Genomic DNA, 24,953 nt, shown 5'->3' with positions numbered 1-24,953 from the left:
TGCCGACTTTCCACAAAAATGGCAATCGGAAATTGGGGGAGCTAACCTTCATGCGGAGCCGACGTATCTATGGGGTGTGAGGCCTCCAAATGCTGCTTTTAACTGTGACTGCGTCGTTGCGCAGCCGGTGACCCCATGACAACTGCTAGGCGTACGTACCGTGCGCCCAGCGCCATCCCGCGTCAGGCATCAGAAAGGGGCACCCACCTCAGCCAGCTCCCCTTCATGCTCATGCCGTCGCGACTGTTTAGTGAATTTCACGCAAAGAGCGGCTGCGGCAGCTGCAGTCAGTTCAGGCTTGTTCCGCAGAAGTCAAGGGAGACGCGCACCCACCGATTAGAGAGATTTAACATAGCGCAATCCATTTCCGCGGGGAGTCACTGCGCATGTGCAGATCGCCCTGAGGACGCTACAAGGTGCCATACGCTGGCTAGCTCTTTGCACGCCTGCCCTGTCAGGATCAATCGGCGTGTGCACACTGGCGGCGAGTAGAAGCGGATCGGCGCATGCACACCGCAAGTAGCGCGGCTGCAGACACTTGGCAGATACAGATCTGGGCGGCGCCACGCTTCCGCTTGCTCATGTCTGTTGCCCGAGCGAGAGCGCAGGCAGGCGGCCCAGTGTCGGGGCTTATATATATATAGGTTGCGCGCTTGTCGCGGTCCCATACCAGATGAGGCACACTGAATCGAAACCACAGGCAGCAATGGTTCCAGAAACATTGTTTTGCTTGAGATGAATACTTCAATATTTAGATATCAAAAATTTTGATCGAGTCGAACACTGTAGTATTCAACCAAACATTCGAAATTATTGAATGTTCACACATGCCTAGTCGACAGTATGAGACGAATTACACAGTAAGCAAGCACAAAGAAAACGAACAAAAAAGAGAGTTCATGATATTACAATTCATGAAATCAAAACAAAATGTCAGCAAAATGTGCACTGGATATTGAAAAAATGACAACATTAAGAAATGAAGAACAATAATTTGATAGAGTTATACAAACATAGTTTCTAGTTCCTGAAATGCACCATTAGCAGTTGCCTGAATTAAGCGGGTCTCTTTCAATGACTATGGAATTCGGTAGCCCACTCCATAATGTAATGTTGACGGATAGAAAGAATTTATTAAAGGTGTTTGTAAAACCGTGTAGGCGTTGTACATTCAAAGAATTAAATAGTCAGAGTGAAGTGAGAAGCGGCAATTGCAAGCTAGAGTTTCTTAACAGTGGAATGTTATAGTAATACAATTTATGAAACAAAGTTTGAAATTTTGTGCTGAAGTGCCAGGGGCTAAAGGTTGAGGGATGTCAATATTGTTAACACTGTGGTGTCTGTCATACTCCAATGTGATGAAATGGGCCGCGTGATTGTGAATGCCTTCAAGCTGATTGATAAAATGAGTCCCAGATCACCGAGGCATATTCGAGTTTAGAATGAATGAAGGTTTCATAGGCGAGTTTACGAATGGAAGGGGGTGAAAAGGCGAGGGGTATTCTGATGAAACCAAGTGACTTGGAAGTGTCTGTAAAAAGTTTTTCAATGTACTCTGACTAGGTTAGTTTGTTGTTCACAATGATGCCAAGATAGAATTATGATTCTGCTTCTGAGAGTGATGTAGAATTTAATGAGTATGGATAGCTGAGGTTACTGTGCCTTCTTGATACCCATATGCATCAACTTACATCTGAAAATATTAAATTGCATTAACCATGTAGAACACCAAGTTTCTATAAGATTTAAATCGCGTTGGAGTACAGACTGATCACTGTTAGTAGATATGCAATGATAGAGAATGCAGGAGTCCAAAAAAAAACATGGATACAAGGTGAAATGGTGTTAGGAAGATCGTTACTAAATATCAGAAAACGAAGCGGTCCCAACACCGACCCCTGAGGGACACCAGAAATGACTATGGTAATTCCAGAATTACGACTGTCAATAACAGTGTATTGTGAGAGATCGCGACGAGAGCAGTCCATCCATGATAAGATTAAAGGGTCAATGTGTAGGCACGACAGTTTAGTCATTAAAAGCTGATGTGGAATACAGTCAAAGGCTTTGAAAAAGCATGGGCGGATGACAGTTTCAAAAGAAGAATCAAGGTTTAAGAGAAGGTCTGTGGTGAATTTATAAAGTTGGGAATCAAATGAATAGCCTGATCTGAAACCATGCTGTTTGTCGTAAATTAAATAATTTTTGTCAAGGTGTAATGCCATCAGCGAGTATAGTATTATGTGCACTAATACCTTGCATGGAATGGATGTTAGGGAAATGGGGCAGTAATTCCAGAGAGATTGGAGCGAATGCCTGCCTTGGGTTACTCTGCTAACTTTCCAATCATTGAAATCATTGAACAGACAATTTCTACACTTCTCCACAACTTCCTGATTTCCTGCTCAAAAGGTCCACTGACATCTATGGAACCCCTCGAGTAACACACAAAGATCTTCCTCCTGGCTTCGCCACAACAAAACTGAAGAAAGGCGAGACGCTTGCCTTTCAAGACGGAAGTGTTTGGCATTACAGTGGATAGACAAAGTTGGTCACGATTTTGTCCACTGCACACAGTGCGGAAATGGCGCCATTTATTGACAAGATGTAGAACCAGACCATAAAGCCTGAAGCGATCATGGATTATATCCACACAATGGGAGGCATCGACAGGACCGACCAGATGCTGTCGAGCTACTCGGTACCAAGAAAGCGAAAGATTTCCTACAAGGTTTTCCAGCACTTTCATGATTTTTCATGAGGCGACTTATAATTCGTTCATCCTCTACCAGAAAGAAGAAGAAAGAGCAACCCATCTAGAGTACTGGCTGCAACTTGTTGACGAGATCGTCAGTAAGTACTCAGGGAACTGCACTGCAAAGAAGAAAGGGCGCCCTGGATGTCCTCTGAATTTGAAACAGCTTACTGAGCGCCACTTCCCATCGTGCATCCCGCCGATGGAAAAAAATAAGAGCCGACACGCCGCTACTTCATCTGCTACTTGTAGTGAAGAGACAGCAGTGGCAAGAACATTCGCAAGGAAACAAAGATCTGGTGTATGTGGTGCGAGAAGGCCTTGTGCGGAGTGCCGTGTTTTGGGCATTACCACACTGTTAGTAGTCTGCAGTAGTTTGGAGATCAATGGATGAAGAGTCCATCTTGCGCAGTGCTATTCAATCGCAAGCCTTTCGTTCAGTTCATCAGTAGACACATAAATGTCATATAAAGCTTTATTCTGTGGGATAAAATTTTTTCGCACATATTTTTGTGTTTTAATCATGCTGTTGAAGAACTTTGTGTAATAAAAGAAATAAGCCATTTTGGTACTTTTTCTTTTTTTTTTTTTTCAAAAGCACTGAAGGGGTTAATATCAACATGAGTGCAGAAAAAGCAATTTCAAGTGCAGCACTGTCTACCCCCTGTGGAAATTCCACATTTCGTGTAGCTACTGGAACCTGAGAAGTCAAATCTGGACTTAGGTTAGCAAAAACAGGCATTGAACCATTTTACCATGCTTGCATTGACTATGTCTGAAAAAGCATGTTCAGTAAGTGCCCTATCAAGAGCACAATTTACTACTGCATTTCATATAACTGGTTACAGTGCTCCACAAGCAGCGTCCACAACAAAGGCTGAAACTGAAGGCAAACAAAATGTGCTTGAGGTGCTGTGAATGGTAGTCTCCCCTAGAAGGTTACTTCAGAAGCCTTGCAAAGGGTGGCTTTGTAGCATAGCTGTGGAATGTGTGGCTCGCTCACAATGAACCCTTGAGCATTTTATATCAGATGAAGTGCATTTTTCATCTTATTTTGTGCTCAGGCACTTTATATTGGTGCGTTCGTGTGCACGAGCATCATGAGCGTATGCAATATATACCAACGATTTCGCCAAGCATCAACATGACAACCCCGATCTCTGCGACGTCATTCGTTATCTTGAAGGTGCCACCAGGAGAGTTCCTAAAGCCTTCAGGCACACTTTGTCGTCTCTCTCTATATGTAACGGTGTTCTCTTCAAGAAGAATTTCGCTGCCAACAGTAGGCAACAGTTTCTGGTCGTCCCGTGAACCTACGCAACAAAATTCCTCACGCCTGCCATGACAAACCAGCTTCCGGCCATCTGTTACTAGAACACAAGCCAGAATTTAAGACAAGTACTACTGGCCTCGCCTGGGTCCTGACGTTGCGAATTATGTCCGCACTTGCCGGGATAGCCAGCGCCGCAAGGTTCCACCAGTGAAGCCAGCCGGATTCCTCAAGCCCATTAAGCCGCCTTCGCAAGCATTTCAACAAGCCGGCATGGACTTGCTCGCACCCTTTCCTACATCAGGCTCCGGAAAAAGGTGGATAATAGTAGCCACTGATTATCTCACGCGTTATGCAGAGACAGCATCTCTTCAAAGTAGCACTGCCATCGAAGTGCCCAGTTCTTTGTTCATTAAATCGTCTTACATCATGGTGCTCCACAAGTTCTGATTAAGGACAGAGGGGCTGCCTTTTCTTTTGAGCTCCTGCACCATATTCTAGTTTTCAGTCACATCAGTCACTGTAGGACGACTTCTTATCATCCCCAAACTAACGACTGACGGAACGTCTAAACAAGACACTTGCAGACATGCTTTCAATGTACGTGGACGTGGAACATTACACCTGGGATGACGTCCTACCCTACATCATGTTCGCATACAATACAGCCATACAAGAAACAACCAACATGACACTCTTTAGCCTAGTTTATGGACGTCAGGTGACAACAACACTCGATGCCATGCTGCTTCATGCAAACGACCACCCAAATGACGATGCTGCATCCTTCTTACAACGCACCGAAGCTGCCCGCCAACTCACAAGGCTTCGAGTTCAGGACCAACAGGGCCAGGACGCGCAATGCTACACCCTAAGGAGGCGGCATGTTGAATACCCCCCGGGTGATCTTGTCTGGGTTTGGTCCTCAATACAATGACGCAGACTGAGAGAAAAGCTCTTGCGTCGCTATTTCGGTCCATACCGAAATGTGCAATGCCTTGGAGCCATGAATTATGAGGTCGTCCCTCAAGAGACTCAACAGTCCACATGGTTCGCCTGAAGCCCTACTACGCAAGGACACCCTAACTCTTCTCAAGACCCCCTGCTTTCATTTCAGCATCATGTCAATGCTTTCGGAGGGGAGGGGTTAATGACGCCAGTGCTCGTGCAGACAAATGCGGCAATCAAGAAGAGAAAGAAATGTTTTGGAAGTGCACGTCCAGGACTGCACTGCTCTTGACTACGCCTCGGCCGCTTAACACCAATGTGACATTACTAAATCTTTCTGCATTATATATTGGTTATTTGGCTATCCTGCTCCACATTGTGGCTGTAGAAAATCATAAAAATGCAATCAAAAATGTGAAAATAAAAAACGGCAACACTAGACACGAATTGTGTAAGTGGCATAGTACAGTAAAACCTCGTTAATTCGAAATCGCTTAATTCGAACTTCCGGTTAATTCGAACTGACGGCCGGGTCCCGGCAAAGCCCTGTGTATTTCAATGGGTCAAAACTCCCGATAATTCGAATATGCCGGTATCCACGTCGGTTAATTCGAACTAGGCGCCGATGGCTGGCATTGCTCCTCGCATATAGAAGTCACCTCGTAGCAAATACAATGCGCTGAAAATTTTAAAAAATGCAGAATGATGAGAAAAAAAATAAGCCAGCACGCATGCCAGCACGCACGAGGTGAGACGTGAATTTCGTTGCCCGAACCAACCCTCCGGTGCATGCCGCAGCAGGTTTTCGCTGCCGGAGCGTCGAAGCATTGGCTTGTTTATTTTTGGCTGACGCGCGGTCACACGGGTAGCCACCCTACCGCGGGCGCCGCCTATGCTCCGGCCACGGTGGCTCCGGTGCAAGCCATTGCAGCAGGTCAACTAAAGGACTACCTTGCCGATTACTCGCTCAGCGATGTGTTCAATGCAGATGAAACTGCGCTTTATTTTAAGTTGCTGCCGAACAAGACTGTCAGTTACAAAGGCGACACGTGTTCAGGCAGGAAGAGAAGCAAGGAAAGAGTGACGGTGTTGGTGTGCGCAAACGCGACTGGCACGGAACGGTGCCGCTTGCTAGTTAAAGGCAAAGCAGCGAAGCCTCGCTGCTTTAAAGGGCTAAAAACTCTTCCTGTTGATTATACTTTCAACAGAAAGTCGTGGATGACACGAGCAATTTTCACGGATTGGCTGCGCACACTCGACAGGAAGTTCGCGGCACAGAACAGGAATGTTCTGTTGTTCGTCGACAACTGTTCAGCCCATTGCGACATCAGCGGACTGAAGGCGATCCGTCTGGCATTTCTGCCGAATAACACTACGGCTGTGCTGCAGCCTATGGACCTTGGGGTTATTAAAAACCTCAAAACACTGTACAGGCACCACCTCCTAGAGCGAATTCTTGTGTGTATGGACAGCGGCAAATCGTACGACGTCAATCTCCTCGGAGCCTGCCACATGCTGGCAACACCATGGAATGCTGTCAAGGCGGACACAGTCGCGAACTGTTATCGAAAGTGCGGCTTCATTGAAGGCCCAGAAGCCTGCAGCACGGCAGAGCTGGATGCTCAGTGTGATGACTCCGTCACGCTGCACCCTGCCTACGCTGCTTTATCGGAGGGTGTTGACTTCCAGAGCTTCGTAGACGTTGACAGCGGCGTGGAGACATTGGGGCCGTTAAGCGATGCCGAGATTATTGAAGCGGCCTGCGGTGACCAGATGCCGCACAACTCCGGCGCGGCGAGCACAGCTGACAGCGACGACAAGTCTGACAGAGGCGACGATCCATTGCCACCCCCGAGTGCATGTGAAACAGCGTCAGCACTCGATCTGGCTGCGCGCTACTTCTCCGCCGATGATAATTCGGACGCTGCGTTGGAGCTGTTGGGCAAGTTGCAGACGATGCTTGTCGAGTCACGGCAAAGAAAACGAAAACAAATGCGCATCACCGATTATTTTTCTCTTTGATATGCTTTGCCAATCTGCTGTTAATAAACATGTTTTCGAAGCATAGTGTCATATTTAATCATTAAGCTTGCTGCTTACGCGAATGCATTTTGATGTTAGCTCCAACCGCATAAACAAATTAACTTTATTTCCTTCGACATTCGGGCTCTATGATTTTAATTCGCGCAATCGCCCGCCGCAAATGTGTAGTAGCGCGTAGTAAGAGATAACGATCTCAGATATGCCTGTTTTAGCTTCGGCCCGTGCTGCCGGGCGTGATGGCCGCTTTTTTTAGCGCCCGCTCGTTAATTCAAACTCCGCTTAATTCGAACAATTTTCCGGTCCCCCTCGAGTTCGAATTAACGAGGTATTACTGTACAGCATTCAGTGATGCACGGCACAGAATCTCATTCACAAACAAAACACAGATTTCAGAGGTCACTTTTCGAGCACATAGCCTGAATCTCACTCTGTGGCACACTAACAATTCTTGAGTGTCAGATTTTTATGATTTTCACATTTTCAACTGCGCTTGCGTGGTTTATCCTAGCCATAATATATGTATGCGGCAGGATAGCAAAGTAGTCAATCACAATGCAGAAGGAACTAATTTTGGAGCATCAACACACAAACGACAATTAAAAATGGCGAGCACTTCATTTGCTAGGAAACAAACCATGGCCTGTGATGTGCGAGCTAAACATTCTACCATTACACCACAAAGCCACAAACTGCAGGTCTGCTTAAGCAATGATGGCAGGCTAACATTCCTAGCATCCCAAGTGGCTTAATCCCCCCCCTTTTATTGGCTTCAACTTCAGTGCCTCAGCATATAGCCATTGTGGACACATACTACCTGCAGAGCATTTTACCTTGGCACTGTCTTATGCCTACTGTGAATACCACTATGTATGCCATTGTTTTTATAGTCCCTTTATTCATCACTCTGTGTTGATAATGTTTGACTGCTAAGATAAGGTTGCACTTCAAAAATAAAATTCACAAAGCCTGAACTGTTCAGTTGCTTAAAATTTTACCAAAGTCATGCCTGACTGACAGTTAAAAACAGAATGTAGAAGGCCACTGAAGTTCAATGTACAGGAGAAGAACAAACTTAATTTCTATGGAATCTATGAGCACACCATTTAAAACACCACTAAAATGCAATTTTATGCCCTCTAAACTGAAAATAAGTCTTGGAGAGCTTAGAATGCTCTATGAAGTGGAGTCACATTTATGTAACCCTCTACTTCGTAACCTCGAAGAAATATTTACTCGAAAAGTAAGTGCAAGTTGAAAGGTCGGTCAGCCCTAATCGTCAGCACCTAGAATACAACAGTTATTTGCACATGAAAAAGCAAAACTTTCCAGGCTGTCTTGAGCACTGATCATATCCACAGAATGAAAGTCTTTTTCACCTCTTGCAGAAGACAGCACCAACTTGTTTGTTGATTAGAAAAGACTTGCCAAAGACACTGTGTGCTTCTGTACCTGCCAATCATTCAATAATAGATGGGTGCACAAAGTGAACAAGCACAGTGAACTAGAAAGGTGACCACAGACAATGAAGCAGCACTCACAGCAGGTCGACGTCCTTCTTTCAGTAGTGTTTTCCTACGCAGGCAGCCCTGGCAGCTAGCTGGCTGAGTTGTCAACTCTTCCTCCCACCTGGACAAATAAAAAGAGCAAAAGAACAACATGCAAGCCAAACTTGGTAGGCAAGAGTAAGAGTGCACGCAAGTGAATTTCTGTTAGCATTTTCATGATACACAAGTGCAGCTGCCACGCCAACTATAACTAATCCACCAAACACATCATAAAAGACAAATACAAAGCAAGGCTAAAAGAAGCCTAAAACAACTGCAAGAATACAATTCTATCTAGAGGGAATATAACACGTTAGCTATCAGAAAGTTCTCTCCTCGTTTTTGCACATCTTCTCGCTGCTACATACACTGCTGCCTCTCCTGTCCATCCACTGCTGTGGGTGGACAGCATTGTGGTATATTGGTAGCTTGTGGTATCATTCATTTTTCAGTGCAATCATACAGACAATGTTTATGGAACGCAACAATGTGAAAAAGGTCAATTTCATCACTGTCTTTGCATGCAGCCTGGCGTAAACATATGATTATAGTCAGTAACAACTCAATAATCAAGTGGCAAATTCCCCCCAAAAGAGGCCCTCCAGCCAACAGCGGGGACAGATTTTCATAATGCCTGGGGTAAGCCGTGGCTAATCTCCCATCATGCTAGGTTTATCCGTAGTTCATCCCCTGTCACAGTAGTGTTACAGGGAATTAACCACAGATTCACCAGGAGGTCATGAAAATTGGTTGAGGCCATTGGCTTGAGGGCATCCTTTGAGGTGCATTTGCCACTTCATTGCATCTGGCTATAGAGGTGTGCAAATATCAAATTTTTGGTTGTGAAGCAAATACAAAGAATAAAAAATGGTTGCAAATCAAATATAATATTTTTGACGTTTCAAATATATAGCTTCAAATATTACAGAATAGTTTTGAATATCAGTACCGGTAGTTCACACTAAAAACAAACTCTTCCACAAACAGCAACAATGAAAAGAAACTGATGTGTTGCAAATTTGTTTTCACCCATCATGATTTAGGTAGTATACCTGTAAGACCTTTCAAGCTTTAGATAAAGGAGGGGAAAATAATTTAGGAGCAGCAGTAATAACCTTTTTGTAGATTACATAATACTACCTTGTTTACAGTTCTTTGAACAATACAATTTTGTTTAGTGAACAAATTCTCATATGACACTTTGACTGCATGCTTATATGACAAAAGAGCATACTGAATGCTGGCATGATGCACTGTAAGGTGGCCAAATTCTTCGTCACTGGAGGAGTTACGTCAGCAATCGATCACTGGACGGGCAAGGCGCAGGGCAATGCTAGCGAAGCGCAACAAGAGAGCTTACGAAATAGATGCAAGAGTGACAGCTCGAGTTACTACACAAACGCGATCATCACATTTCACGCTCCATAGAGCACCTTAATGCAAAGCACTGGTTGTGTAATGCCGCTCCAGAAACACAGCATTCATATTGGTACATAGCCAACTTAGCTCTTGCGTGTCGATTTCACCCGTCTGCAAGCCCTGTGATGGGCCCTAGCACTGCTGCAAACCAAAGGTGCAAAACAAAACAAAACAAAACAGCGGCGAAAACGAGACCATGCCAACCACGTGGAGTGGTTGGCACGGTTTCGTTTCCCCTGCATGCAGGCTGCAATGTGCATTGTGCAGTTGCGCAGGCTGTCATCGACATTCATATTTCTCTCATCGGCAAAAATATGTAGTTTCTAGATGCAAAATGTGACGGGTGAAAGCAGTCACCGGGAAACAACTGCACCAATGCACGCACGGGACACAGCTTTGTCTGTTCCGCTATCCTCCACAAGCCCCGCTTCTGTGCACGTCTCTTATTGCTCTAATCAAAAACAAGAGGATCATTGGCACCCGTTCTCTTTCGTAGCCGGCATGCTCAGAGCCAGTCGTCGACTGCATTGTGGTACATAGCAATGACAAGCCACAGCGACTCTTCGTGGCCATTAGCACATTGGCTTTATGCAGGAGCAGGACTTAACATTACCACATAGGCGCTTTTCCCGCCTGCTGGCTGTTGGTTCTGTGAGGAAATGGCAAGTTAATTGACGTGACACGTGCGAGTTAGTTTAACTAGCGAGCGCTGATTGGATACACCGCAATGTTTGGCCGCAAGCTCAGATAAATAAGAATTTTGTAATTTCTGAGTGTTCAGGAGGTTTCAATGGTGAAAATGTGGTGCGAATTGAATAGCAAACACTAGTGGCAAACTATCTGAAACTTCGAATATTTGCGCACCCCTACATATGACACCTAATTCTGACTATGCGATTTACAGAATGTGCAATGTGTCTTGGAGAAAAGCAATAAGCCTTAAATATGCAAAGAAATTAAATTTCTTTGCCACAAATGAGTTTATGATAAGGTTACAACGGTGGATGCACATTTATGGCAGCAAGCAACACTGCCTGAAAGCACCTTGGGCTCCCAGTTATGCACGTGGCACATGCAGTGCCATTGTCACAAGGCTCCAATCTCTCGTACTAACCCATAGAGAGGTGCAGGAGGCTCCCAGAGCTCGAGAGCAGCTGGACGCCACAGGACAGCACCAGCACCTTCAGCTACACTGTCATCTAGAAGCAGGCGGCCCTTCTGCTCAGGAGTGGCTGCATCCCCCCAACCGCTGCACAAAAGACCCAATATATGTGGATACCACATCCCACAAATGTACCCATGAATGCAAACTAGTGACCAGGCTCAATATGAGCTTTAACAATGAACGACAGCGCTGAGTAATCAGCACTTATTTGCCATTCCATGCCTCTCATTTGGCCACTTGATAGCCACTAAAAGAAAACACAAAAATTTGCTGCAGTACAGCAGCTGCTAGGCTCCCTCTGCTTAAGCATCTTGGCCCTACCAGTCCGGCAGGTGAAGATACAGTAGGAATGCTGGGCACCTAAGGTGAATGTGAAGAAGATTACAGCCTTAACTGGCAAATGCCACTGAGCCATAGCCCTGCTGGTGCAAGTGTTGCTGAACAGCATAAAAAGAAAGAAACCTCTTTATCAAAGAGGACATATTTTTGCCACTACGTTTATAACTCTCTACATACAGGTAGGTGAATATAGAAGGAAAGAAATACCATGAGATGAGGAAGGTTTGGTTTGGTTAATGGGGGTTTAACATCCCAAAGCGACTTAGGCTATGAGAGACACCATAGTGAAGGGCTCCGGGAATTTCGACCACCTGGGGTTCTTTAACGTGCACTGACATCGCACAGTACACGGGCCTCTAGAATTACGCCTCCATCGAAATTCGACCACAGCAGCTGGGATCGAACCCGCGTCTTTCTGGCCAGCAGCCAAGCGCCATAACCACTCAGCCACCGCGGCGGCTTAGATGAGGAAGGGGAAAAGTAAAAACATACAGGATCGAACAAGTCAAGCATAGAAACAACATTGTACAGGAACTCTAAAAAGATGCAAGACATATCAGGAAATAACACCAGCAATGGACTATTGACCATTCACCTAAACTTAGTTTTGTGACAAGTGTGCAGTCCTGTTAAAATCTAACACTATATTATGACTTTACATGAATGAACAAATCTTTAGTTTGTTCCCATCTAGGTATGTGTGTCTCCTTCTAATGTACTCTAACAGCACAAAAATTTATTCCTTCAACCGACATTTTTTTTTCGAAAATGGTATCAAAATGGTGATTCAGTACCCATGCTGCCATCTGTACGCAAACCAAAAAAATGCTTTGATCAAGCCCTACTCACCTACCTGAACAGAGTGCCAAAAAAAGAAAAACACAACAAGTTGAACTCGTCATGAGCCAGAAATAACAGTGGGCTTATGATGAGCCTGGCTCGTCCAAGTCCGCTAGGAGGTTAACAGAGATTTTCAACACACTTTCCTCAACCAAATCTGCACAAATGCATTACACCCTTTCAGCATGAATTACTGTTGAAGTCGAAAAGCTATGAAATGAGCAGGACAATGCAGATCCCACAGAAATAGGCTCCACGGCAATACCGTACGATGTCCACATACTGTGAACAACTTACTTTTTTCGAGCTTCTTAGTTCGTGAATTCAACCGAAGTCGCAGTTTCAGATTACTTCACAACACCCAAACTGTGTGAAGAGGCAGAGCCTTAAAGTTGGAATGCTTGCTTCTTCCCTGTATGTCTGCAAGCTTTGTTAACACGCTAATGGTTGCTGTTTTTGAAAGAAGACACTTTTGGATGTAATTTGAACGTTTCCTGAATGCGGCAGCAGCAGCCAGGATGATCACTTTTGGTCATAAACTCATGTCGCTCACATAGAGCTCTCAAGTCTCTTGTGTTTGGTATTTCAAAGGCTCCAGAAATCTCACAAAGAAAGAAGCTTGACACAAAGACTTCAAAAAAAGCAAAATGAACAGAAACTTGGACAACAGCCTTCAGCATCCCCTCAACGAGTAAGGTGCAGGAGCGAAAAAGAGTAGTTTCCAATAACGACACATTCTCTATTGAAGCAGGCATGCTAAGGAGCAGACACCACAGCATTTTTCCACTTATAACTGTAGATAGAAACACCGTCCAGGGTCATTTTGCAGAATTCTCAGTTTACATTTTGACCAAACTATTTGTGGGTCAAGCTTTTCAAAAACGCAAAAATTAGGTCTTCACGAATATCAAGTTGCTTACAGTATTCTCCTCCTTCAATAAAGGTGTTATTTCCACCCTGAGACATGGAATCAATGAATATTTGCATTTCTTTCATTATGAAGACCTGCACAGAAAACTGATCATGTGGCTGATGTCTGTGTCATGGTGACGGCCTTTCCGACTCCCTTTGTACTCATGTCCAACTGGCCCAAAATTCTGCCGTTGTAAAATGCATAATGTGAGTTCTAGCCATCAAGACAGTGGCTGGAGAGAGAAAACACAGCAATGAGTAACCATGAATTGCGATAAACATGGCAAGTTCAACTCTTTCGCCACCGTCCCATTGGCTATCGAACATATACGATATCCAACGTTTTGAACATGCAGCCAAAAATTCAAGTCGGCACTCCTGAACAAGCTGCACCATTTAGTTCGTTTCTATAAAAACAACGTTTTGGATTTCGGTTTGGTTTTTTTTATTTTCTAACATGAGGGGGGCGTCCTGAAGGATGAAACTGACCGGACATAGTGGCCTAGGTCAGCAATCATGGTATCGATTTCACTGCGCGCTCCTCAAAAGTGAAAGGCTACACTGAGCGCTTCAGCCACTATCGATGCCTTTTTTTGCAGCCGTGGAGTTAGATAATGTACATTTATCGGATTTCTGTTCCAATAGCCAAACTTCGTCTCAGAGGCCCGGGACATGAGCCCATGCTTCCACGTTTTGTTTTAGTGTTGACACTGTATTTTATGTAGCGGCGTAATTCGTAACTGATGAGAGTGGTTTTATTTGGTGTTTTACAAGCAAGTTGTAACATGCGTACAGCCTCCCTCCCATTCCCCACAAGAAAAGAAGACAAGGATAGTAACATATATTTGGCATTATGTTGTTACAAAAGTGCATGCTCTTGAAATGCCAATAACTTGAAAGAGCACGTGCCCAAAACAAAAGAGGGCTCATTTCAACAAAATAAAGTACAAATGAAATCCTTCAATATAACAGCAGGCAGTGTGGTTTTTTAAAAGCGCGTTACAATACAGATGGCTTAAAAAGATAGCCTGATTTTCAAAGCACTTTAATTGATCTTTAACTCCAGGGCATGTCGCACAAAATTCGTCTGCGTGACTTAAGTGAACCGCACGCATTTTACCCTGGCAATTGCACTTAGTACACTCCTGGAGAGGGTGTTCTTACTTTATGCTGACCTGGTATGAACCAGAGCATGAGTTGTCCAAATGAGCTTGAAACATAATTCTTTTTCTGTTGAGGTGGGCAAGCATGATCAACACTTGAAGTAGAAATCTTAACTAAAAAGAAAAAAACAAAAATTATTGTACACTTTGCTACATCATAGCAGCAATGCCTTTGAGCTGTAACACAATTCAGAATGGGTGCAAACTTACTTGCTTGTGGTTGATGGACCACTCAAGAGCACACTGCAAAATATGAAAATGCCATCACTGCACATTTCACAACACATAATCCATACGAGCAGCAACAACTACAGAGCTTGACAGGGGTCAAAACATCGGGCACACTTTTTTTTTTCATAAAAACAAAAGATACTAAAAGAACAGGCTATTGAAAGGTAATGTAAAAGTACAAGTGCACCACAAATGATCCAAAGCTTTACCACTGCTTTATGGTAACTTGCAGTGGGTGAACAAAAAAAGCCCTAAAGTGCTCCTGTCAAGGCCAGCACGCACCTTCCAGCAGGTGAACAAGCGCTGACTGAACAAGTCCGTGCTGAAAGCCATCGGAAGCAGCCATAGCTGCTCTCACATTGATGGTGGAGTGTGAAAAAAACCGCACAATTTTGTGACATCATTTCCTCTAGTGCTGTGGTGCACGCTTTTCTGCAGCAGAAGACACAACTTCACCTTTCTCTTGAGCTCGTTCCCACAGCATATGCACTCTGCTCTCTGCAAATCACAACCTGCACTCCTACTGTTTTTGCTAGAAACTGTCACTGTTGAGCTGATATGCCCCAGCAACAAAAAAAGGTTTTACTGAGTTGAACTGTAGCTACCCTGGATGTAACATAAAAATAACTATGACCCAAACTACAGGACACTTAATGTTCTGCCACAGTGCAAAAGTGCAGAGCTTCATGGCTCTTTTAACATATGGGTTAAGAAAGATCCGTTCTTTGCAAAATGATGCACAACTAAAACAAATTCCCCTCTCGGAGCTGAAAGTCTGCACTTGTTCTAGCCTCACCTCTCCTCTGTTTAATTTCTTAAAACAGTTTCCCATCTTAAAATGTTCCACTAATTGTGCCCTGTAATACATTTGCCATGAAATCAACCTATAGGTGGAGGCACTGTTGCTGCATTAGTGTGGGTCAGCAGCCGGAGGCGCCCACTGAAACATACGCACAGCGATTCGCTTCCAAGTTTACAGTGGGTTTTCTGCCGAAGAAAACATACCCTCAGCAATGAATGAGTGATATACTTCCTAAAATGTTTCAACTGTGCACAGAAAACCGTAAAATCGCAAATTCTACGTAAAAGTAGAGTGGATTGTAGCAAAACACAGGACTGCCATGCAACCACATAACCCTGGTTTTGTTTTCTCACATTCTGGCATGCGTTTCCCTTGCACCCCACTCACAGGCATGATTTATTTATTGCGTCACTCTTCCCTAATGGCAGTTGTTTTTTATATGCCTTTTGAACAATGTGTGTGCCACTGCCTGTGCCACAGAAGTAATATTAGTTGTACAGGTGTCAGACAGGCAAATTAAGTATGACTGACTGCCAGTAGGAACATTTTGCCTCATGAAGTATCACTGTGGCGAGACCCGTTGCTGCACTTAGAAGATGAGTGCCATTCGAAATGTACTTTTTCTAGCAACGTACTATGCAAGAGCTTTCCCTCCACTATTTTTCTGAGGCAATGCCGGTGTGCTTGCCTTCTACTCAACTTCAATTCTTTTTTCGCTTTAAACGAAAATTACCTCAATAAAAATCGTAGGAATGAAAGGCAATAAACTGTTCTACGTAACCCACTATTGTTTGTATTTTTACTTGGACCACCTCAGGGTGAAATTAACGAGTGTTTTTGGCTCAAAACGCACTTTTTGCAACTGTAGTATTTTTTACTTTGATGTACGCAGTTTCATCACCTGTAACATTTGCTATAGGTACTAGACATATAGAAAAACAAAACGGCTGTTTCCGAATTTCCAAGAGCAAGATGATACAGTAGCCGACAGGTAATTTGGACTCCAATAATTCGGATTTGTAGGACATATCGGACCTCGATGAGGCACCGTCAGTCACCCCATAGTAGCGCATACATATTCGCAACAGCATTTCGGACTTCAAAATTCCGAAAGTTCGATTTTTAGGACTAATTTCAGTCGCCTATGGGCCAGAATTGGCCATCTTATCGGCTTTTCGCCAGCGCAAAAGGTGCCATCTTGGATTGACGTGGATTTACATTGCAGTTGGATTGACTTGACATACTTTCGGTACCTCATTGCTGCCAGTAGAGGTCCCTGCGCTCTCTGACACTTCACGATGGCAGCCGGATTGTCATCGCCGTCAACTTGCTTTTGTCGCCGACGTTGTCGCGGGCAGTTATCGCTTGTCCCATACCGCCCATACGTTAAAGATTGGTTGTTGGGGGAAGGGAATTGTGCAGGAGCTATCTCACATCTCAACGGGAAGGAATAAAGGAGGGACTGAGAAAAGAAAGGAAGAAAGAGGTGCCGTAATGAAGGGCTCCGGAATAATTTCGACCACCTGGGAATCTTTTACATGCACTGACATCGCACAGCACACGGGCGCCTTTGCGTTTCGCCTCCATCGAAACGCGGCCAGCGCGGTTGGGTTCCAACCCGGGTACTCCGGACCAGTAGCTGAGCGCCCTAACCACTGAGCCACCATGGCGGGTCTCATACGTTCGCAATTCGCCGTTTCGTCACTTGTATTTCTCTGACCGTGTCGACCGAGTGGTGCTCAGTCTTCAAGAAGTTACATCTGTTCGCCGTTTCGTGATTGCGCCCAGCGGTTCCGCCGCTATGAACGAAAAGTGCTTTGTCTTTGCGTGTGTTTGACGAGCGGTGTGGTGCACACTCGGGTTGTGGACAACATGGCCCCGCCGGGTCCATCAAAGAAGCGTGGGAAGTATTCCAACTAAATGCGGTGACCTTGCTGTCTAACGTGTTCAGTGAAAGCACAACTTTGGCGCAAATACAGGTGCAAATCGTCGCCAGCAAGAGAAATCTTCCGCAAGGTAAAATCAGTGACATTTTTAAGCCGATTTCATCTCAATAAAATGATTTTTTTGTACTTCACGGATTTTTCGGACTGTTTGATTATTCGGACCATTTTTCGGGTCCCTTCGAGACCGAAAAATCGGTCGGCGACTGTATTTAAGAAAAAAATGGGACAAAAAAGGCACATTTTCATACTTTTTTTCGTTTTTTTTTTAAATATTTATGCCTAATAAAGCTGCATGCTCTGAATTATATCGAAAGTCAGAATCTGTGCAAATGTCAATGAAAAAAATTGCGAACGGTTTTCTAAAAATCCGAATTTTTTATTAATTATTGAGCAGTGCCTGGTTTCTCACCTTTTCTAAACATTCAAATTGCCGTCGCCTCAAGAATAAATTTTTTTCGGCTAAAATATTTCAGGCTTTGATTACGCACATTAGGATAAGTTTCCATAAATTTTTTTGAACAAATTGGAGGTGGTCGAGCGCAACGTCTGGGACGCTTGGCATGGAATGACCCTACACTCAAAATAAGGTCATTTTTTTTTTGTGCTAGCGAAAGAGTTGAGATGTCATGACAGAGTGAGCTTTTGTTCAGCTAGAATTGAGCACCATCTCAAAGATGCTGCTTCAAGGTCCTGTAAACATCTTTGCAAGCTTGACATGATATCACCAGATGAAAATTTAGGTGACTGTGTAAGTGCCAGTGCACCTGCAGACGGGAACACAAAAGAAATTTCTCACGAGACCTTTATAAAGTTTGTCGCCAGCAAAGTACAGGTGTATCTAAACATAATGATATGGGCACTGCCACAGATTGCGTGTCAGTAGTTGGTAAGATCACGGATAGCATCAACCTCCCAAGGTAATTAGCTGGGCTCTTGAGAAAGCAGCGCAGGTTTCCAGTGATCTGACGGGTTGCAAAAAATGTGTAATACCTTTAATTGTAAACTGTACACAAGAGAAAATAAGCAGTTTAGACACTCGAAAATAAATCCATCATCTGCTTGAGACTGCACACAGCAACACATAGGCATAGAGACACTGTCCTGTTAGTCAATTTTACAAACAGCATCTCAAGTCTACGAAAGTGGTGAGAATCCCTGCCAGCTTTGCAAACTCAGGTTTCATCTCTATGTAAGCAAAGTTTCTTTTTTGTTTTTATGGGGTTTAACACCTCAAGGAAACTCAGGCTATTGTATCGGGGATGCCATAGTGGAGGGCTCCGGACGATTTCAACCACCTGGGGTTCTTTAATGTGCACTGACACAGTACGCAAGCCCCTAGCATTTCGCCTCCATTGAAATCAGACCGCTGCAGCTGGGATCAAAACTGCGTCTTTCAGATCACCAGCCAAGCACCATAACCACTGAGCCACAGCAGCGGTTCAATGTAAGCAAAGGAGCTAGCTGATGAATGCATAGAAGTCTAATTTATAGGGGTGTACAAATAGAGTTTCTTCGAAACTGAATCAAATATAAACAGTATAGCTTTGCCACCAAATCAAACATGAATAGTGTAGCTAGAAACCGAATATGAATAAATGATGATAGAACTGAATTAGCTATTAATCAAATACTTTTATGAATATTTGCTAATTTTATAGCGAATACTTTCACTACTTTTGTAGCGAATATCCATGCACGTAATCATACGAAACAGCAAAGTGCTAGAGGTGGTGCTGTGATACACCGCTATAAGTTATGGAGTTACAGCTACAGATGTCAAAGGGCGCAACACTGGTCTTCACTCAGGGGTATGCAATATAGTACTAAGTCAATATACTAACTCCATGGCCGTCATGACATATGAACAGGAAAATTACCATTTGCTAATGATGAGAGCGAATCAACTAGGACCACATCTCTGTAGATGAGAAGGGAGAGAGCTATGTGTGAGCCTTGGTCTCCAAGACCAGGCATCAAGGGATATTTTAATAAACCTGCCTGAGCACTGCTGCGTTGCCCAATCTTAGAAGCCTCATATAGGCATTTGAACGCCACCACACAAATGGACCGTATCATGATGCTTAAACCTCCTTCCCGCACAGACCAATTGCAGCAGCATGCTGTACAGCATCGGAGTGAACCGGTGAAACAGTCATCACAGAAAACTATGACGTGTCTTATTAGAACTTCATGCCAATTATTCCAAAACAATTCAAAAAATTGACAGCATATTTGATTTGTGTCAAATAATTATGGATGTGCACTATTTCAGTCATTCGGCTAATCGATTAGGAGGATATCCAATTTGTTATTTAATAATTTCAAACATCTGAACGCGGCTACTAATATGTAAAAGCTTGGTAAATCAAACTTCAGGTGACTGGAAAAAATGCTCAAATTATCAAATGACCCTGAAAGAGCTAACAATAATAACAGCTTGCATTATGGTAAGTTTATTTGGGGAATACTGGGCAATCGTTGGTTTCTTTTGAGATTTCCATCAATACTTTATTGAGTGCATACTGTTAGGAGAGTTGAAGCAGAACGGCTCCAAAGTGGAAAGGACCCCCGCCATCCTCCATGCAGTAGCAATGGAGCTCCACCGCTACTGCGTCACACCCTTCAAAAGCGGCAGCGTCGTGCGTGAGGGGGCTTCACAGCATGAACAGCGAACGGCATGTGACTAGAGCGCAGTTTTGGCGCACCAGAAGAACGGACAAACCATGCAGATGGAAATGATATCAGCGGCACCGAAACAATGAGAAAAAAAAATGGGATAAGAGACCTGCCACTTACAGCAACACGCCAATCACCACCTGAAACGGCGCGCAGCTGAGCTCAGTTAGCTGGCTGATGCGGGCTAGCGCAAAGCTCAGAAAAGCGAAACCGAAACTATGTGGTCTGCTTGCTCGTGCAGATGGGGCCATCCGTTCGTCATCACACCTGCCATTGCACGCATGCCAGCGGTGCATGACCGACTTTGCAGCATGGAATTCGACTTAAAAAGGTCTATTTGGTCGATCACTTGCCGCACCCGTTTTAACTGACCACTCCGAGACCCGTAGCGCCCGAATTAGCCAGCGTACGACGCCACAGATTTACATGGGCGTTGGCCGAGACCGTGCCAGCAGTTCGAATTATCCGGATTTCAGAATTAGCGGAGGTCGAATTTATGAGCTTTTACATAGCAGTAGCTACAACTTAAGTTTAGCACTTTAAATTACAACCAAATAAAAATGAAAACAACATGCTGAATTCATTACAAAAATTTTGGTTTTAACTGAAAAAAAGAAAAGGCAGTACAGAAAAGGGAAGTGCAAGCAAGCTCGTAAGCTTATCTGTCCTTGGTAGCAGTTTCAACTTCACTGCTCCACTCACATGTTGGTAATATGCATGGCAGCACTTGTACAAACAGCTTCACAAGCTAACAAAAAAAAAGCAACAGCCTTTTGCCCAAGCAAATGCCACTTTTACAGGTACATAGCACAATAAAAGAAAGGAAGGAATGGGAGTGCGGGCTGAGTACGTCTTTGACTAAAGTCTTCTTGCACCAGAGATAACCAGCCTCGGAGTGTCCACATAAAAAAAAAAATAGGGCGAGAAAAACATCTTACACATCACAATAATTTGACGACCTATGAAGACTACAGGCACAGTGAAGCAATTAAATTATAGCAGTGATCCACATAAGCTCTTACAGTGTACCACTCAAGTAAAGCTATGGCAATGAAATGTGCTTCGGGTCACAAAAAATAAAGGGCAACATACACTTTTGCCCACAATATTTAGCTTTTACCATACTGAAACTATTGATGTTAATAATTAGCACATTAGATATTCACTGAAAAGAAGGGATAAAACTGCTAAGCAATGATACACTGCTGAACCTTCATGTGAAAATGTAACTCGTAAAAAAAAAAAAAAAAATTTCGTTGGAGACGGAACTTGAGAGAAATCATGAATTTTTAAAACGCCAAGCCCTATGTATAATTCACATTAAGATGTTGGCATCTGTCTTTCAAAGAACACAGAAGCATAACAGATATATTTTACATGTCTAGCGTGCCCACAGAGAGGTACTGAGGTGCTACAAGAGTGATGTAAATCCGTAAAAAGCCACATACTTTGTGCCTAAACTGCGGGCTTTTCTATGCCCAGGAGTGAAACGGGGTGGCCTGTTGGTACTGCCTGAAGTAGGACTGGGCTCTGAAGGAGGTGCCAACAGCGTCAAGCTTGCCTGTCGTCCCAGGGGCTCCAAGCGGAGGGACTCTCTGGACGAAAAAAAATTCTAGGTTAGGCATTTTAAACATCAAAAATGGCAAAAGCCAAATGAATAGCCGAAAGTGGCAAATAACTGGTTCGGTACATGGGCGTGGCTGTGAAGATACATTCCCACACCACCTAAATGTGCAGCACCAGCCAATAAGGCCTCCCTGAAAATAGTATTCACACTTTATTGATTCAATAACCCTCATTTACTTGCTTCAGCGCGATGCATTTCTGCCAGTTAAAAGTGCAAGGAGCCACTTCACTAACCACAGCCTTCCGCTTAGTGAAATGGACAGCTCTGTCACGAAAATTATGTGCCTAATTAAGTGATGGATAAAGGAGCCATTTGGTGTTTCATTTTTAGTCAACCACATCAAACAAACACAATAATCCCTCACAAGCCTACAGGGACCCTAAAGAAGTACCTGTTTCTTGTACAAAGTCAATGATTTACCTCCAAAGCAAACAACCGCCTCACACACCAATTGATCAATCAGTCACTGCCAACAGTGAATAAAAGAGCAGATTTCATCCAGATCAACACTGTCAAGTAATCTGACCTAGAAATTATAAGTGGTACAAGCACAGTTAATCTGAACTGTGTCACTGAGTACCTCACATAGGGCCTACCAACACATGCTGCTTTTCCATGCTAGCTAATGGCATTCATCTAATAGCGTATTTACTAACATTATGAGCCCACTTTTTTTATAGAAAAGTTGACATCAATTTGTGGGAAGGGTTCATTAGGCAGGAAAAATAAAAGTTTCAACAGAATTTTTTGTAAGTCAAAATTTCATATCATACGTCAGCCTGTACGTCCAACCGTCCATCCACCTACCCGTCCACCTGTCTGTCTCTGTCCACCCCCCCGCCCGCCTGTCTCTCTGTCCGTCCATTATCAACAGAAGTGTGCGGTCGACAAGTTGTGTCCCTGCATAACCCGCGTTCTTGTTGTCCGTTTTTAGAATCATTCACTTCAAAAGGTGTTTGCTGTATCACAGCACGATCTGACGATTTTGTGATAATCAATGGCACCGGTCATTCGCAACGAGATAAAGTAAACATGCTGAACATTGACCTTGTAGGTCAGACATGCATTTTTTATGTGAGGTTAAAGAAAAAGTAAATTCTCAATGACAGAAGTGGAAAGTGGGTTCATTATGCGAGTAAATACGGTACTTCCAGAAGCTCTGAGTGACCTGCCCTGGTACCGGTTTAGCTATTTTGATAAAGGAGTGATGCCCAAAATGACTTGCACCAGCTTTCATATTTGTAAATCCGTAACATCATCTTGTAGTGCCCACAGCAAGCGCTGGGTTTGCTGTGCCAACGACATATTATAACATTCCTGTTGGGCCCTCAATAGTGTCCACGCTGGCATGTTGCCATGACTTAGTACCCTTGTATATGACAGTTCAGTTGGTAAGCTCTAGAGCCCATAAAAAAGTACTCAAGCCTCTTCCAATGGCCCCTGTTAATAAGCTACACAATCAGACTGGGCAAAATCAAGACAGCTGCAACTAGTTGGCAGGTTAGTGTCCATGCCAAATGTAGATCAGTTATTCAAGTCATTGTGCTTCACATGAGAAGCCTTTAATAAGACCATGTTAATCAGAAAATAATACATTACAGTAGAATCTCAATGATCCAAATCTCACAGGGTCGCAAAAAATTTCGTATCATCAAAAAACAAGCAAAACCCGCATGCTGAAGCACGAGAAATGCATTCATGCAAATCTGTTCCCAGCCGATTTAAGGGATCTATTTAAGGCAGTGGTACATCACTCGGTGCGCGGTGCATACTGAGCGACTGGCGATTGCGGCATAGGCAATGTGTGCACCGCGAGCCAGCGCTTGGCACTCGCGGTGTGCACTGAACAACTAGCGAGGAGAGCGCTAGGTGCTGGTGGGTGCGATCTTGGTTCCTGTGTTCTTACCATCTGTAGTAGCGTGGGAGAGTGTTGAGAACATCCAAATTTCTGCACATTGTATGCACCACACTTGGGGTGGGAGCCTAGTCTTTAAAAAAAACATTATTCAGGAAGTCACAGTTATGCAATATTGAGGGGATATGCAGGTATTTCAGTGTGCTGATACTAAATATGTCATTTAATTTCATGTAAAACAAGTCCTTGTGTGCTTATGGAATGTGTTATGAAAGTTTTTGGAGAGAGCTTTCAAAACATTTTGCTCCAACAAACTTGCTTACATGCATGGCATTACTTTTTCGTGATATCAAGGAATGTAATAAGGGTAAAATTATCATCCTGCCTATCACAGAGCTTGAGTTATAGGGTTTTTATGTTTCCACTCCAGAAACAGGGGCACAAACTTTTCTTCTCATTTATGCAGTGGAGAATTCAAAACTTTATAACTCAACTTCTATGATAGGTAGGATGATAATTTTACGCTTATTGCATTCATTGATGTCAAAGACAAGCCAGTGGGATAAGTTTATGGAAGTTTCCTGCAGCAAACATTCTGAAATGCTCTCTCCAAAAGACTTGCATAACATATTGCATAAGTGCACAAGAACTTGTTTCACATGAAATTAAATGACATATTTAGAATCAGCACACAAAAATACATGTCCCCTGAAGATTGCATCATCGTGACTTTATTAATAAAACTCTTTTCAATGACTAGGGTTCCCCTTCAGCCGGGGAACTTTCAAAATTCATATCGTGCCGAAATTCGTATCGTCCGTGATTTTGTAACTGAGATTCTACTGTACTGGACTCCATGGACGAAAAAGCTGCAATATAAATGCTGATACGTAGCTTTAATTCCTTACAACACTTAAACCAGCCTGCTTCAAGAGCTGGGATGACAATAAATGATGCATTAACAGTTTATTGCCATTTTTTTCATGCCTCACGTGACCTAAAGGTGAACTACACGTCAGAGCCATTGTTCTGTTGATGAAGCCGAAACCAAAACAGCGTCAAGAAGGAACTCAATTATAAATTACTTATATAGCGGTCACACGCCAATATCACAGAGTGATTCATGTATATTCATGCCTAATGCATCATTTGAAATAAGAAAACACACAAGCAAAATTTAGTGTCTATAGTCCTTTAACTATCAGGTGATTGTTGCCTAGACCCATTTTATGTGCAGGAATTATCTTAGCAACCTTCCAGGCAGCTTGTAGCTGCCTGGAGAGTAAAAATTGCTGAACAACATGGCACAGAATCTGAATGGAAACAGCAAGAGTACTTTTTAAGATTCTCTATGCCTGAAGAAATTGATTATTTTAGATTAGTAATGAGAAGTTAAATACCACTGGATATGATACTAA

At 43.6% G+C, this 24,953-nt stretch overlaps 1 protein-coding gene across 2 annotated transcripts in view; it reads right to left on the bottom strand.

The window, feature by feature from the left end:
- LOC144114562 (ras-specific guanine nucleotide-releasing factor RalGPS1-like) overlaps nucleotides 1-24,953 on the bottom strand; it is a 48,089-nt gene that overhangs the window by 7,945 nt on the left and 15,191 nt on the right. For both annotated transcript variants that reach the window (XM_077648382.1, XM_077648381.1), the window contains exons 8-11: nucleotides 21,502-21,648; nucleotides 14,609-14,641; nucleotides 11,094-11,228; nucleotides 8,555-8,642 (exon numbers count right to left, since the gene is read on the bottom strand). In XM_077648382.1, the coding sequence (XP_077504508.1) occupies nucleotides 8,555-8,642; nucleotides 11,094-11,228; nucleotides 14,609-14,641; nucleotides 21,502-21,648 (403 nt within the window). The remainder of the gene's footprint in view (nucleotides 1-8,554; nucleotides 8,643-11,093; nucleotides 11,229-14,608; nucleotides 14,642-21,501; nucleotides 21,649-24,953) is intronic.

The sequence above is a fragment of the Amblyomma americanum genome, chromosome 1 (assembly GCF_052857255.1).
Source record: "Amblyomma americanum isolate KBUSLIRL-KWMA chromosome 1, ASM5285725v1, whole genome shotgun sequence".
Lineage (NCBI taxonomy): Eukaryota > Metazoa > Arthropoda > Arachnida > Ixodida > Ixodidae > Amblyomma > Amblyomma americanum.
This window is presented reverse-complemented; position numbering and strand designations above follow the sequence as displayed.